Source organism: Pelophylax lessonae, assembly GCF_965119305.1.
Source record: "Pelophylax lessonae genome assembly, chromosome: 1".
NCBI classification, from domain to species: domain Eukaryota; kingdom Metazoa; phylum Chordata; class Amphibia; order Anura; family Ranidae; genus Pelophylax; species Pelophylax lessonae.
Genome location: NC_138768.1, coordinates 78,427,159 through 78,442,006, shown reverse-complemented (window position 1 = coordinate 78,442,006; position 14,848 = coordinate 78,427,159). Strand labels below are relative to the sequence as shown.

The 14,848-nt window shown below is 42.7% G+C and overlaps 1 protein-coding gene across 1 annotated transcript in view; it reads right to left on the bottom strand.

Annotated features, from left to right (window-relative positions):
• Nucleotides 1–376: 376 nt before the first annotated feature.
• The window catches only part of SLC1A3 (solute carrier family 1 member 3), a 119,118-nt gene continuing 104,646 nt past the window's right edge, over nucleotides 377–14,848 (bottom strand). The window contains exons 5-10 of the mRNA XM_082261326.1: nucleotides 9,770–9,812; nucleotides 8,579–8,871; nucleotides 5,178–5,411; nucleotides 4,899–5,093; nucleotides 2,696–2,830; nucleotides 377–987 (exon numbers count right to left, since the gene is read on the bottom strand). Of these exons, the coding sequence (XP_082117452.1) occupies nucleotides 783–987; nucleotides 2,696–2,830; nucleotides 4,899–5,093; nucleotides 5,178–5,411; nucleotides 8,579–8,871; nucleotides 9,770–9,812 (1,105 nt within the window). The 3' untranslated portion in view covers nucleotides 377–782. The remainder of the gene's footprint in view (nucleotides 988–2,695; nucleotides 2,831–4,898; nucleotides 5,094–5,177; nucleotides 5,412–8,578; nucleotides 8,872–9,769; nucleotides 9,813–14,848) is intronic.

Sequence of the window (14,848 nt, the reverse complement as noted above, 5' to 3'; positions counted from 1 at the left end):
CATAGAGGGCTAAGCAACCTGAAGCCTACCTACTACCTACAATCTACAATCCCACAGGATGGCTTGCTGTGCTTCCCCAACATCTAGTAGGCAGCATTTTGTCCAGAGCTGAGCCATATTTCAGGAAATTTTATCGGGAAAGCGAATACTTTCTTCACTCTACAGTTGTTGTTATGCCTCCAAGTTGCTTTAGCGCATACTCACTGGCACTGTTCATTCCAGTATCGGTCACTCAGTAGTTTCTATAAGAATAAATCAAATGCATCAGCTACATGTGCATTGGCATTGTGTTTACTATATTATAGAAAAAAAGTTATTCAGCTGTGCAAGTGACCACTATGGGCAAGGAACTAAAAAGAAAATCCCCCCCCCCCAAACCCCCCCCCAAAAAAAACATAATCCGTGTAAAAACATTTGAAGTATTATCTGAGTTATGGAGTAAAGAGACTTTTATGAATAAGAAAGGCAAATGTAATTTCCAGTATTCAAAAAGACTCTCAGCTACTTGGGTTCCCCATTCATAAAAATAAGAAAGAAACAGAACAAAATAAAAAAGGATGTACAAACAATGCAAGGTTTGTTTCCTGGTTAGCACAGAGAAGGCAGGGCCACAATGGCAAAATGTTACATTGTATGTTTCACATTGTACAGACACAGGTATTGTGACACCTGCTGATGTTGAATCTCTGATTGCTCCCCAGTGTTGCCACCGTCACAAGACCCGAATTTTGATGATAGAAAAGAATGGGAGGAATATGATTAATCAGGACACATTGTGCTGCCTACATCTTAGTCTCACTGTCTATAGGTTTCTCTGTTTCGTTCTCCTGGGAGATGAGCTGGTAGGGCTTCTTCATCTCATTTTCTTCGATCACCGAGTTGCCCATCTCAGCATCGCTTTTCTTCAGCTCGTGTCTGGACAGGTGTTCCACAATGCCGGCACCCAGAGAGTCACCAAGCACATTTGTGGTGGTTCTGAGACGATCCCTGAAAAAACAACAAAGGGTCAATAGAAACTCATGTCCAAGAAAATTTCAAGATACTGGTATCTACATGAGTATTTTACTACCCAGCGTATTATACACTTTAAAGTTCATCTTGAAATTCTAAAAAGAATTAGATGTGTTCTACCATCTATTGTCTCACTGATCGAACTCTACAAATATTCTGAAAATGTGAATAATACTATTGAATATAACTATCATCATTGAAAAAAAAATATTTAGATTTTGCTTTCTTGCAATAACTGATAAAGTAGTGGAAGAAAATACATCAAATTTCTCTTAAGACTTTACTTTTTCTATACAAAAAGATATACAGATATGAAATTGAAAGGCGAAGATCCACTAAAAGTAGCCCAATGGTTTACAGTGTTATAACTACATTATATACAGTAAGTTATGGAAACAGAAAATGCGCAGGCAAACCATGTCCATGAACCTTGTTGGAATCTATGACAATACTGCCATCAAGTTTCACAACTTAAAAAATCTATTCTTTTTAAACTTGAAGCTCAACAGAAGTATTTATCACTGTAATTACTGCTGTGCTGCAGCAAAGGTTAGGATACCTCTTGCTAACAGCATTCTGGAGAGCCGGGTCTGGGTCTCCAGTCCCACATGGCCCTTGCACAGTGTTCCAATCACAAGCACTGTTAATGATTGTTTATTTCTTAAAGCGGAGTTCCAGGCACAAAAACTTTTTTTCAATAAACATACCCCTGGGACAGTCAGGGCTAGTACATTCCACAATGGATAGCCTCTGATCTGTCCCGGTTCGCACTTACCTGCAAGAAGAAATACTCACTTATAAAATTTCTTCTCCAGTGTTGCCATCTCTGTTGTGGGCAGCTGAAGCCGGCGCGATCCTCTTCTGCGTCCTCTTCCGTGTCTTCTTCTCCCAGAATGCGCCTGCACCGGCCCCTCTCGTCACTTCCGGTGCGGCGCCGCATTCCCTGCTAAACAGCTTCTGAGCATGTCGCTCCGGAAGTGGCGAGCGGGGCTGGTGCCGTCGCATTGATTCCTGGGAGCGATGACGTTCAGCTCCCAGGAATCATTGCAAGCCAGGAAGTGACGGCGGAGCCGCGGCACAGAGGGAGGAAGTGGAGAAAAGGTGAGTATTTTCTATCTACAATTACAAGGTGAGTGAAAAAAAAAATATACCTAACTATCCAATTCCTTTTCAGGTGAAGGAGACCAAGCGGATGGGCACAAAAAAAAAGGTCGATTTTGTGCCCAGAACTCCGCTTTAATGTCGCCTACACTCATGACTAAGTTATACTGTATATCTATCATGTATAATAGTTATGATAGATAGTTTTCAGGCATTGTCCCATTAATCTCAAATCCATTTCCAGCTTTGCACTCCCTATTTTTCTTCTCTCTTAGTCTAGACTTTTAGTCATGGCCTTAGTTATGCTTTTGTTACAAGTTAATATTCATAAAGCCGAATGAAATATATTTTGAACCAATTGGGTTAGAAAGGAGATATAATACCAGAGATGGTAATCTGTAACCACGGATTCCAAAGTATTTAGTGCATCTGGTGACTCAGAGAAGTAACAGTTTAAAGTGAACCTTTGGTAGTCATAAAAATGCTAAATTATTTGTGCATAGTAGACTGCTGCAGAGCATAACCTGTCAGCCTATACTTTTGTCTTCAATGTCTTAAAGTATTTCTCTCGTCGAATACTTACAAGAACCAGTCAACAGCAATGATCAGCGTAATGTCCTCTGTGGGCAGTCCTACTGATGTCAGCACAATGACCATGGTCACCAGTCCAGCTTGTGGGATTCCTGCAGCTCCAATACTGGCTGCTGTAGCAGTGATGCTGCAATTGCAGAAAAATATACAAAAATATATTATTATAGAAAAAAATAAATAAAGTTACTTTAGTTTTAAAGTATTTAAAGACCAACTAAATTATATTTAGTCTGTAGCATATACTGTTTTTAAAGAATAAAGTTTCATTAAATTCCGAAGATACAGCAAAGGAGGACAGTGCAAAAGGTTCGACACTCATGGGCACATTACAATACTACAGAAGGTTGCAGTTATTGTTATATAGTAAATGCAACATACGCATATCCTAAATTGTTTTTACTGCTATATTAAAGGTATATAAACTCATTAAACCTGTTTACTTGCTTTTGTTTAAAATCACATAAGAAATTACACTAATATAGCAGGGTAGTTCTGTACCATTCCATGAAAACTGGTTGCACTTTCGTCCTATCCTCACACTACTGTATACTTCAAAGAGTTGCATAGTTATGTAGCACCCTTCTTGTTTGACTGCTAGGTTTTTAGTTTGGCAAATTCAGCTTTGCTCTCCTGTAACCAGCAGAGCTGTGTGTGATTGCTTTGGGCTGCTCTGGGCTCTGCAGGCTGCAAGTCTGCCTTCTTTACAGGCCACAGTGGGTGAATATTTATATAACCCCAGCCAATCTCTGGGGAGTTGTTGCCCAGAAGGTGGTTGGGGAGTACATAAATAGTACAGAGCCTGTGAGAGCAGTGTTCTTGTCTATGAGGAGAAGATCCCAGCAGGGAGGACTGACTACTTCCCTGGCTGTCCTGCTGAAGGTCCACCCTGCTCATCTAGATCCCAGCCATAATGAGAGGGCCTGCTCAGCCACAAACCCATTTCAGGGACTAGACAGGGATGTCACTGAAGACCTGTCTTAAAAGTTCACAGGGGGAGTTGGGACTGTGAGTACTGACCCAAAGAAGGAAGGAATTTCAGTGACTGCTGTTTATTTTTCCCAACTTCTTCTGCACAAAGTACAGATCTTGCCTGCCCTGGATCATTGGTATTGGGGCCTCAGTGCTGTCCACCTATTGTCCCCCTGCTTAAGGGACTGTTCAGCAAAGCTACTACAAGGAAGAATGTCCTCATTGTTCCTGTTAGTAATGTGGAGTATCCCAATGCACCCTGAACCCTATCCAAGTTATTACTGCAATAAACTTTAAAGGGCAGCCCTTATGGACTATAATTTCTGGCATCAAAGTGTGAAGTTGCTGTTTGCCAGGCTGCTGCACTAGCAGGAATATAACCTGGGACTTTAAATCTGCAGCTCAAGTAAAGGGTAGTGCTACAGTTAAATAGTTTGTAAGAATGAATAAAGACACCAGTCCATCCAGTTCACACAGTGTGTAGGTGTGTGTGTTTATGTCACTACCATTTTCCATATTCCTGTACATTGCGTTCACTAAGAAACACATCTAACATTTTTTGAATTTATCTACACTCCATGTTGACACTACTAACTGTCGAAAGGAGTTTCATATCCTTACTGATCTCACAGTAAAGAACCCCTTATGCAGTATACGATTGAACTGCTTCTCATCCAACTTCATTTTGTGACCACATGTTTTCTTTAGAGACCTTAGCTTAAATAGTTTTCTCCTAATGCTAGTGTCACCATTAAAAGATTTGTATATTGCAGTCATAGTCCCTCTTGAGTGTCTCTTCTCCAGGGAGAATATGTTTAATGATTGTAGTCATTCCTCATAACTGAGATCCTTCAGCCCCTTTATTACCTTTGTTGCCCTTCTCTTGATTCTCTCCAGTTCCAGCACATCCTTCCTGTGGACTGATGACCAAAACTGGACAGCACCAGAGTTTTGTAAAGTGGTGGAATTATAGTTTTATCTCTTGAGTAAATATCCTTTTTTAATGGATGCTAATAGTCTGCTGGCCTTGCTTGTTTTCCTGCACTGTGTTCAATAGTATCAGGGAAAGCTGTTCCACAAGCCCTATATCATAGAAGCCATGAACCTGTATCCATGACATAAACCACAGATATTAGATGCAATGTAGGTCAGATAAACATAAAGGAGAGGTGTCATGATACATGACATGTTCTTTTTGAAGAAAACTATTCTGTATTTCGCATTACCTGATTGTGATAATCTGTCCAAAGTTAAGGTCATAATTGTTCACCTGGGCAATAAAAATTGCTGCCAGGGCTTCATAGAGTGCTGTGCCATCCATATTGATTGTCGCTCCCACTGGCAGTACAAAGCGTGTCACCCTCTTATCTACCTTGTTGTTCTCCTCCAAGCACTTAAATGTGACTGGTAAAGTGGCAGAGCTGTAAATTAAATACATTATGAATAAAATGTGCAAGACATCCAATCATTATGCAGCAAATGTATACTGAAGACAGAACCCTCACCTCGATGAGGTGCCCAGAGCTGTAACTAGGGCTTGTATCAGGCCTGCTATGAATGACCAGGGGTTTTTGCGAGTCACCAAGAAGTACAGCATGGGCAAGACAAAGATAGCGTGAATAGCCAGGCCAATGATGACCGTGATTGTGTACATGCCAAGCTGTCCTCCAACCACCCCCATATCTTCCATCTCTGCAATCTTCCCCGCAATTAGGAAAAGGATTCCAATAGGAGCATACCTATGGATCAGACAATCTGTTATTAGTGCTGAGAAAAAAAAGTTTGTCTGCAATATTGTAAAGACATTTCATTACCAAGATGAGCTGATATCGTTGTAAGAACCAGTCCTTTACCTATGCAGTAACAGGTTTTCTTCATGGGATGAACCATATTCAGCTGGCATTTATCCTCCCCTCTCTTTCCAACTTTCAGACTTCCCAAAGATTCCTGTTTATATATTTAACACATGTATGTACATACTCCCCATGTGCTTAGGAAAGGTGATTGGGGGCTCAGGCACAGAGCCCTGCTTTGTGGGGAGGCAGAGTAAGGGTTCCATCACACCCGAAAATACTAGATCAGTGGTTCTCAACTCCTATCCTCAGGACCCACTAACAGGCCAGGTTTGCAAGATAAATGAAATACATCACAGATTATATCATTTGCTGCTCAGTGATTGCAGTGTTCTAGCCTGCATCTCCCCAAGGTAATACGTAAAATCTGGCCTGTTAGTGGGTCCTGAGGACAGGAGTAACACTGTACTAGATATTTATTGAGCAGTATGGCAATAGATTGAGATGGTGTTTCTCAGGCTTTCTACCACACTACTTGTCTGTTTTATAGGGTGAAAAAAATCCTTTAACCAGTTCTGGACTGGAAGGATGTTTCCCCTTAATGACCAGGCCATTTTTTGCAATTTGGCACTGCGTTATTTTAGCAGGCAATTGCGGAGTCGTGCAAAGCTGTACCCAAATAAAATTGATGTGCCTTTTTTCCCACAAATAGAGCTTTCGTTTGGTGGTATTTGATCACCTGTGCGATTTTTATTTTTTGCGCTATTAACACAAAAAGAGCTACAATTATGAAAAAAAAAACAATTGTTTTTACATTCTGCTATATAACATTCTCCAAAAAAAAAAAAAAGTGAAAATCAAAACTTTTCATCCTTTTAGGCCAATGTGTATTCAGCTACATATTTTTGGTAAATAAAATCACATGATTGGTTTGTGCAAAAGTTATCGCGTCTACAAACTAAGGGAAATATTTATACCATTTTTATTTATTTATTTTTTTGTACTAGTAAAGGAGGTGATCTGCGATCTTTAGCGGGACTGCAACATTGCGGCGGACAAACCAGACCCCTAATTGACATTTTTGACACTTTTGGGGGGAACCAGTGATATTACTACAGTAATCAGTGCTAAACATATGCACTGTTACTGTAATAATGACACTGGCAGGGAAGGGGTTAACCTATGGGTGATCAAAGGGTTAATTGTGAGCCTAGGGGGGTGTTTTCTAACTGTGGGTGGAGGGATTGTGAAATGATCATAGAGACCTGTGATCCTATATAGAAAGATCACAGCTGCTCTGTGATCATTTCAGAGAGAACAACGGTCAGCTGTGTTTACAACAGCTGACCCTTCTTCTCTCTCAGCAAGGAGAGATCGTGGGTGCCCGGCGGCAATTGTGGATGCCGGTCCCATGGATTGGCATCCCTGCTGCCCAGAGAGGGCGGGAGCGCGCGTCTGGCGGTGGGTGCTTGCCCCCGAGCACCACTACCATGAACCCGTACGCCGATTTGCGCAGCCGAGACAGCCTGCCGCATTATATATGCGGCGGGCAGTGGGCAAGTGGTTAACAGTTGTACAGGCATACAGTATGTGTACTCAAAGAGGTTATAAAGTCACGTAACACAATTACATGTATTTGCTATGCTTTTGCAAGATATAAAGTGCAGTGTGTGCATTTCTTTTAAATTATAATCCTAAATTTCTTTTGGCACAGCTCCTCTGTGCAGTCACGGGATCTCTCTCTGCTCTCCTTCCTTGATTTAAGAACAGCAGTGGGAGGGGCTGAGATTCCCTAGTGATGTCAGCCAGCTTGCAGAGGGAAGTCATGTGACTGCACAGAGAAGCTGTGCAAAAAGGTGTTTAGGATTATCATTTTTTTTAACCACTTTAGCCCCGGAGGATTTGGCTGCTCAATGACCAGGCCCTATTTTGCGATTTCGGCACTGCGTGACTTTAACGAACAATTGCGCGGTCGTGCGACGCTGTACCCAAATGAAAATGACATCCTTTTTTTCCCACAAACAGAGCTTTCTTTTGGTGGTATTTGATCACCTGTGCGATTTTTATTTTTTGCGCTATATGCAGACTCTACTTCATGCCTTGTTACTGACAATTGATTGCAAGAGTATGGGTCTAGTCTGACCCAATAAAAAAAAAAAAAAACTCTTCAAAAGGCTAACTGTGGCTTTGGCTTGAGAGAAGTTCATCTACTGATTGACTTCTTTCAAATTGGACTGTTGTAAACATTTTCTTGATCAGCTCGCTGAAGCCGCTGATCATTGATTCTGACAGTGGAGATTCCCACTGTCATAATGCAGAATTCCTCTATCCACCTCACATGTGTGCTGGTGTGACTGGGGGACACAGATTGCAATAATACTGGCAGAGGCACTAACCCTGTCTCACCCTATACCCTATTTAAAATGAAGGAGTTTATCCTTAAAACAAAATGTTCCCGGACACCTGAATAGAACACCTCTATGAACTTGTTGGTGATTCCACTCCAAAACTGTTGCTATAACAGCCTCCACTCTTCCAAAACTGTTGAGTAAAGTTGAGGTCAGATCTCTGTGCAGGCTAATCAGGCTAATCCATATTAAACTCATTAAGCCATGTCTTTATGGAACTGGCTTTGTGTACAGGGGCGCAGTCATGCTTGAACAGAAAAGGACCTTCCTCAAACTTTCTCCAACACAATGTTGGAAGTGCACAATCATCCTAAAAGACTTTGTATGCTGTAGCATTAACTATACCCTTCACTGGATATAACTGTGAATAAAATTAGGGCCACATGGGTAGGTACGATAGTCAGATGTCTTAAATGTTTGGCCATTTAGTGTATGTAGATACCCACCAGAGAGATCATTTACAAATTTGAATTTGAAATAAAATAGTAAAAATCTTAAATGCTGATTGGGTAAGTACATTCTGAGTAAGGAGTAGGGCAAATACATAGAAAAGATCACTATTTTCTTAAAAAATAAAACTATTAATGAATAATGTCGCAACAATAATGCTCTCCAACATTCAGCAGTGTTTCCTTAAAGATTAGTTCTTGCCTATTTTGTACATTTAGGATAGCTGATGTTGGTATAGGAAACACTGACACTTACCACATTATAACAGACACTAATTTCATAATAGCCTCATTGAGGCAGTCAAAGAAATCTTTTAGGGGTTTTCCTTGTTCTTTCATGTTTCCTATCACCAGCCCGAAGCACATAGAGAAGACCACAAGTCCCAGTGCATTCACCCCATTTACTGCTCCTGGCACAGGGATCATTTCCTCTCGAAACTTGGTCAAAGACTCCATGGCATCTGATACGTTGTTCATAACTGCAGATAGTAATGTTTCATTCTCTGGAGCTGGAATCTTGAAGAGCTTCTTCTCATAACTTGTCTTGAACTAAATACAACAAAAATTACAAATGGTCAGTGTCATTCTTCCTAAAACATGCTAAACTGCACTAATAGGTTAAAAAAAAAAAAAAACTATTAAAGGCTCAAAGCACACCATGGCTATAGTGTCAACAAAAACTGAGAGACTAGTTTCACTCATGCCTGTTTTACTTTTCATTGACAGAGCACAGCAGTGGGCAGATCTATAGCTGGCTATTCAGTCCAATAGTGGCCTTCAAATTCACTATCTGTGCATCCTGTCATTCAAATGTAAAAAACAGTCCTGATGGAGAACTATTCTCCCACTTCCACATTAGGCTCCGCCCACCCACTGACAAGTCACTTCCAAAATACAAGCAATGCCTATAATGACATCACCCGGCTGAAAGCTATATTGGGCAGGGCATACCATACTGTGCGGGAAGCAGTCACATTCCCAGCACAGATGAGGCCCGCTTTGAGTACCTATGTACGCCAACTTCGAACTGGTCTTAATTACCACCAATTTCTTAATCTGAGAACTGGCAGTAATTCTTTAAGAATCTGTCATTGCCTCAGGCAACAGGTTCTTAAAGTGTGAGTAGTTAGAACTACTTGAATTTGTAATGTTACCAACAATGAAGCAAATTAATTAGGCCCAAGTAGTTCTTAAGGGAACTACTACCAGAAGAGTGTGAGTAGGCTGTTTTGAATTCCCCTGAATGTTTCTATAATGCTACAATATGAATCTAGACTTAGCTGGAAGTAACAGGCCACCTCTTTGGGACACTTAGGAATTATTAATGGCTAAACTAAACTTGTGGTCAATGCAACAAATCTGGATACAGTTCTGATTCACCGGATTCCCTTTGCTCACCTCTACAAAGATTGAGTATCCAAACATTTCTGACTGTATCATAACTTACCTGTTTAAAGCAGGCTTCCACCATGTTCGGAGGGAACATATTTCTATAAGAAAAGTGATAACGTTTTGGTAAATATTAATAAATATAGTATAATTGTAATATTAATCATTAGACTTATCCAATCAAACATATTCAATAAGATGCAGAGCTACCCTTGTCAGATAGTGAACGATCCTGAGATCTTCAACTACCTTCTCATATAGCACCAGACAAGTGATCAGCAACCCACACATAGTAAAAGATCTATTCTTTATTACACGTCATTTACTTATTGGTATTATTGGTATTTTTTAAAAATCCAACAGTATACAACACAATAATTTCACAATGTTGCCTATCATTTTATAGCAGGTAAACTGACTGCAAGGCTAATATTCAATTAAGACTTCAAATGCAGATAGATCATCATATAAGTGCAAGTACTTATCTGAGTCTTGATATTTCACATGTTCAGGGATTGTACATTTTCTAACCAGCAGTTTGCTAGAGGAAAACGGCTATGTGTTTTAATCCAAATCCAGTCTTTTTCAAGTCAAAAATAAGCCATCAAAATGTTCCTTCTGGAAAGGGTAATCTTTACCCCCAAGCACAGGTGAATATCAACCTTAAAATACCTTTGAACAAATTTAAATAATCCGAAATAATTAAAACCAACTATGCAGTTAAAAATATCCAAACATAGATCATGGGGAGAGACAGGCATATGTGGAACTACATCACTTTGGAAGCAAACCTTTAATAAGTGACATCCCACAAACTATTTATTTGTGTATACAGCATTGCCACATTATGGCAATGCTGTATAATAATGATCTATATGATCATCTGTTTGTAGACATTAGGGAAACTGACATGTATGGAACTAGGTGATCTTATTTGTAACTGTTGGTTAAAAAGACTGATATCCCACTGCTTGTTCATCAGCTGTAGAATCTGTGTCTGTAACTCCCGGATCCTATACGTTTATAGAAGCCTATTTCTCCTACTGTATCTTCTCCTCTCTTATTGAGTAGAAACCTCTTATGAGTTTGAAAACTTAAACCCATAGTGTACTTCTGACAGTTATTACGGAAATGCTTGCAGACATTGGATGGTTTGATAAATTTAGGATTAGCATCCTCTGAAATGTGTTCCCAAATTCTTTTCTTCAAGGGACGTGTAGTAGAATCTACATGGTGAATCTTGAACATATCACTAAATAAACTACATAATTTGTATTACAATAACATACCATTTGTATTATAATGTTTCCTATTTGTCAGTGATGTGATATCCTGACCAACGTTCATAAATTTACAATAGTTACATTTCTGTCTCCCAAACCTATGGTTGCCTTTCATATCCAACCATGTGCGTCTCATATTTTATCATTGAATGTCCTAATAAAAGCTTGAAGACAAGCTTCAAGCTTCCTTGTAATGGCCTTTCAGCCCACATATCTGCATTTCTTTGATAAGACTTTGTACTAAACATAATCAGTGTACAGTACAGGAATAATGGGATTTTTGTCTTGCCCTAAAATCCATTTCTCTGATGTCAATTGACGGACACAGCTCCGGATCTTCTTAACCATTGGGTTATACTGCCCCCTACAGGAGTAGAACACTAGGCAGGAAAAAATCTTGACTAAGCCTATGGGCAGTCCCATGGGGTATACTCCCACTATCAGCTACAGGCACCCTGAGCAGAATCTTTTCTGAGGACGCCTCCCCACCCGGTCAGGCTGGCATCTGTGGTGACCATCGTCCAGTACAGGAGGAGAAAGGATTTGCCCTGGCGAAGTACAGGAGAACAAAGCCACTAGATCAGGGACCCTCTCATATCCTGGATCAGATTTTTCAATAGACGGTGGATTCTTGTCTCATTTGACCAGAATCTCTCTTTGCAGAGGGCTTGTGTGGAACTGTGCAAACGGAACAGCCTCGAAGGTAGACACCATTAGGCCCAGCTCCCGTATGCAAGTCCGAAGGGATGACCGTCTGCTGGATAGCAGAAGTTAAATTGCTTCCTGTAGTTTCTGAAGTTTTTCCAGAGGAAGGAACACTCTGGCTAAGGCCGAGTCCAGAGTCAGACCCAGATTGTCCAGATTTGTGGACGGAAACCAGAGCAGACTTCTGAAGGCTCAGAATCCAACCAAACTCCCTCAGAGTTCGCAGAGTAATCTCCAAGTTGTCCAGCAGAGCAGTCGGAGACTCCGCTCGCAGAAGAAGATCGTCCAGGTAACCCAGTACCGCGATCCCCCACTGACGCAACAATGCCAGCACCGGGGCCAACACCTATGTGAAGACTGGAGGAGTGGAGGCGAGACCAAAGGGTAACGCCACAAACTGATAATGCTCCTCTCCCACGGAAAAGCGTAGAAAGCACTGGTGATCAACACATATTGGAATGTGAAGGTAAGCGTCTGTCAGGGTGCCAATAGAAGGAGGGCTCTAGGACCCAGTATCCATCAGAATAGGAAAAGGGCTCTAGGACCCAGCATCTCTGTCAGCCCCTCACCTGGGCCTTTATAAGGGAGCCAGCCCTTCTCTAAGTGCTGTTTGATCTTCAGCTTCTACCAACGTCCTGTGTTTCCTGTTTCCTGTGATTCCTGGTAACTGACTCGGCTTGTTACACCTCTGTCTCCGGCTTGCTTCCTGACTTTGACCTCGGCTTGTTTAACGGATCTCCTCTGCCTGCTACCTGTCCAGACCTTGGCTACCACTTGACCTTGTCTCCTCCGCTAACCACCTGGCATCGAACCTTGGCTTGAATCAACCACCCTCTGTCTCAACGATCCTAAGTACCTGCTTCATCTCACAGGTGCCACCTGCCTGCAGTAACCCCGCAGCACAACAGCGGTATCCCTGAACCCTTTCTGCAAGTGACTTGTGCGACTTTGGGCCTAACTCCTCCTGTCTCATCTCCAGGGGAGTTTGGAACTTAGCTGCAAGGAAAGCCCTCTCTCCATTGGCCTCCAACACTTGATACCGGATAGTGTCCTTGATGTCGATAGAAGCAAGAAGATCCCCCTGATGCAGGGATGCCACTACCGTGCGAATGGACTCCGTTCGAAACCTCTGCTACCGCACAGAGCAGTTTAGCGTCTTGAGGTCCAGAATTGGACGCACCTTGCCCTCCTTCCTGGGGACTGTAAATAGGTTTGAAAAACCCCCTGAAAGTGTTCAGAAACCGGGAAAATCACCTCTTGGCTCAGCAAGTCCTGCACTGCCCCAAAGAGACCCCGTAAGCAGTCTGGGGACAGGCAAAATTTGGAGGGAAAAAACCTTTCCAGGGGTAAGAACAAAACTCGATCTTGTAGCTAGACCGTATGACTTCGTTAAACCACTTGTCCTGTATCAGGCAGGTCCATGGGTCCAGAAACCAGTGAAGATGTCCCCCCACCCCACATATGAATGAGGGCACCCCTTCATGCTGAGGGAGCCTTGTCTGCATGTCTGGAGAAGCCCGCTCTCGGCTTGCAAGACCAGGTTAGTTTGGATCCTCCGGAGGAGGCCCTGAAGGGCTTTGATCCCTTGTCTTGAGACCCTGAGGGACGAAAAAACTTCTTATGAACCGAGAAGGATGGACCATGTCTACGACAGGGCTCCTTGTCCTTACTAGCCTGCGGAAGAAAGGTACTCTTCCCACCTGTGAGACCTTTAATGATGTCCTTTCCTGTCAGCCGGATTCCTAAAGGCCGGGGACACCTCAACCGGAATCATGGTTGCTTTGTTTAATCTAGAAACTGGAGGGTGACTCGCGTCCGCGGTGGCCGAATCAAATTTAGGATCTAATGAGATAGATGAGCAGGTGAAGGAGGGGGACATTTTTTGCTAGACCGTTTCCCCAGGACCCTGGACACCAAAGACTCCAGGACTGCCGTCAGTGCAGTAAGGGATTGTTGGGACCCGGAGGGCAGCCTCTGAGAGGGGATCAGGCTAGGAAATGTGCTTCATGAGTGAAGAAGAGGGACCCACAAAAAAGGTGTAAAAACACTGCTAGAGACACCCCCACCACGCTGGCAGCACCGCAGGTCGCCAGGCACAGACACCAACCGACCCTATAGCAGAGAGGGAGAGGACCCCACCAGACTCACCACCCACCAATCAGGCACTGCAGCACCAGGCTATCTGCACACACATGCGGTGATCAGGACGAGGAAGATCCAGGAGTCAGCACCAGGAGATAAGGAGGGGCCCCAACTGCCAGAATCACTGCCAATATATGCCTGACAGTCATGGCCACCACTATTAGCAATGAGAAACCACTAGAAAATGGCCACCGAGGCTACACAAACATTGCCACCAAATCTACAGCATGACGGGGTGACGCTGCATGGGAAGAAGGAGAACCCGGGGGTCTGACCATCCCAGGGAGGGGCCAATGTCCACCTCAAAACCTTCTAGCGGGAGAGGGGGGACAGCTACTTTCCATACCAGGAAAAGGGTGGGCACCGCTCCAGACAGAACCTCCTCTCCATCGAAATGGGAGGGCTGTCAGCCAGGATGAACGCTGTGACTCAGGCCGAGGCCAGGTCATATGCGATGTTTATCTCGCAGGACACCCCCCGTCTAGTGGGGCAGCTGACCTAGCGTGGAGCTGAGGCCTGCACGCGCTCACTGGCTAGACTGGGGTGACCCCTGGATTTTAAAAAAATATCCAGCTGTCACCCAATACAGCAGTTGATTGTAAATTCTCACAGGAAAACTAGAAAAATCCATTAAAAAGGGAAAAAAATTGTCAGGACCAAAGATCCCAGCAAGGAACTAGGTCCTTACTCCTGACTAGGCAGACAAAAACTGAGTGCCTGTAGCTGAGAGTGGGAGTATACCCCATGGGACTGCCCATAGGCGTAGTCAAGCTTTTTTTTTGCCTAGTGTCCTACTCCTGTAGGGAACAGTATAATCCAATGGTTAAGAAAATCAGGAGCTGTGTCCAACAAGTAACGATAGAGAAATTTTTTATTTTTTTAATATGCGTTGACAACTTTCTTATAGTGCTCACTGCGCGTTGTAGTAAAAACAGTACCTTTTTCCATCTCTTATTATCTCTACTTGCTTTTTCAATAAAGTCTAGGTTTATTGGCAATCATTTTGG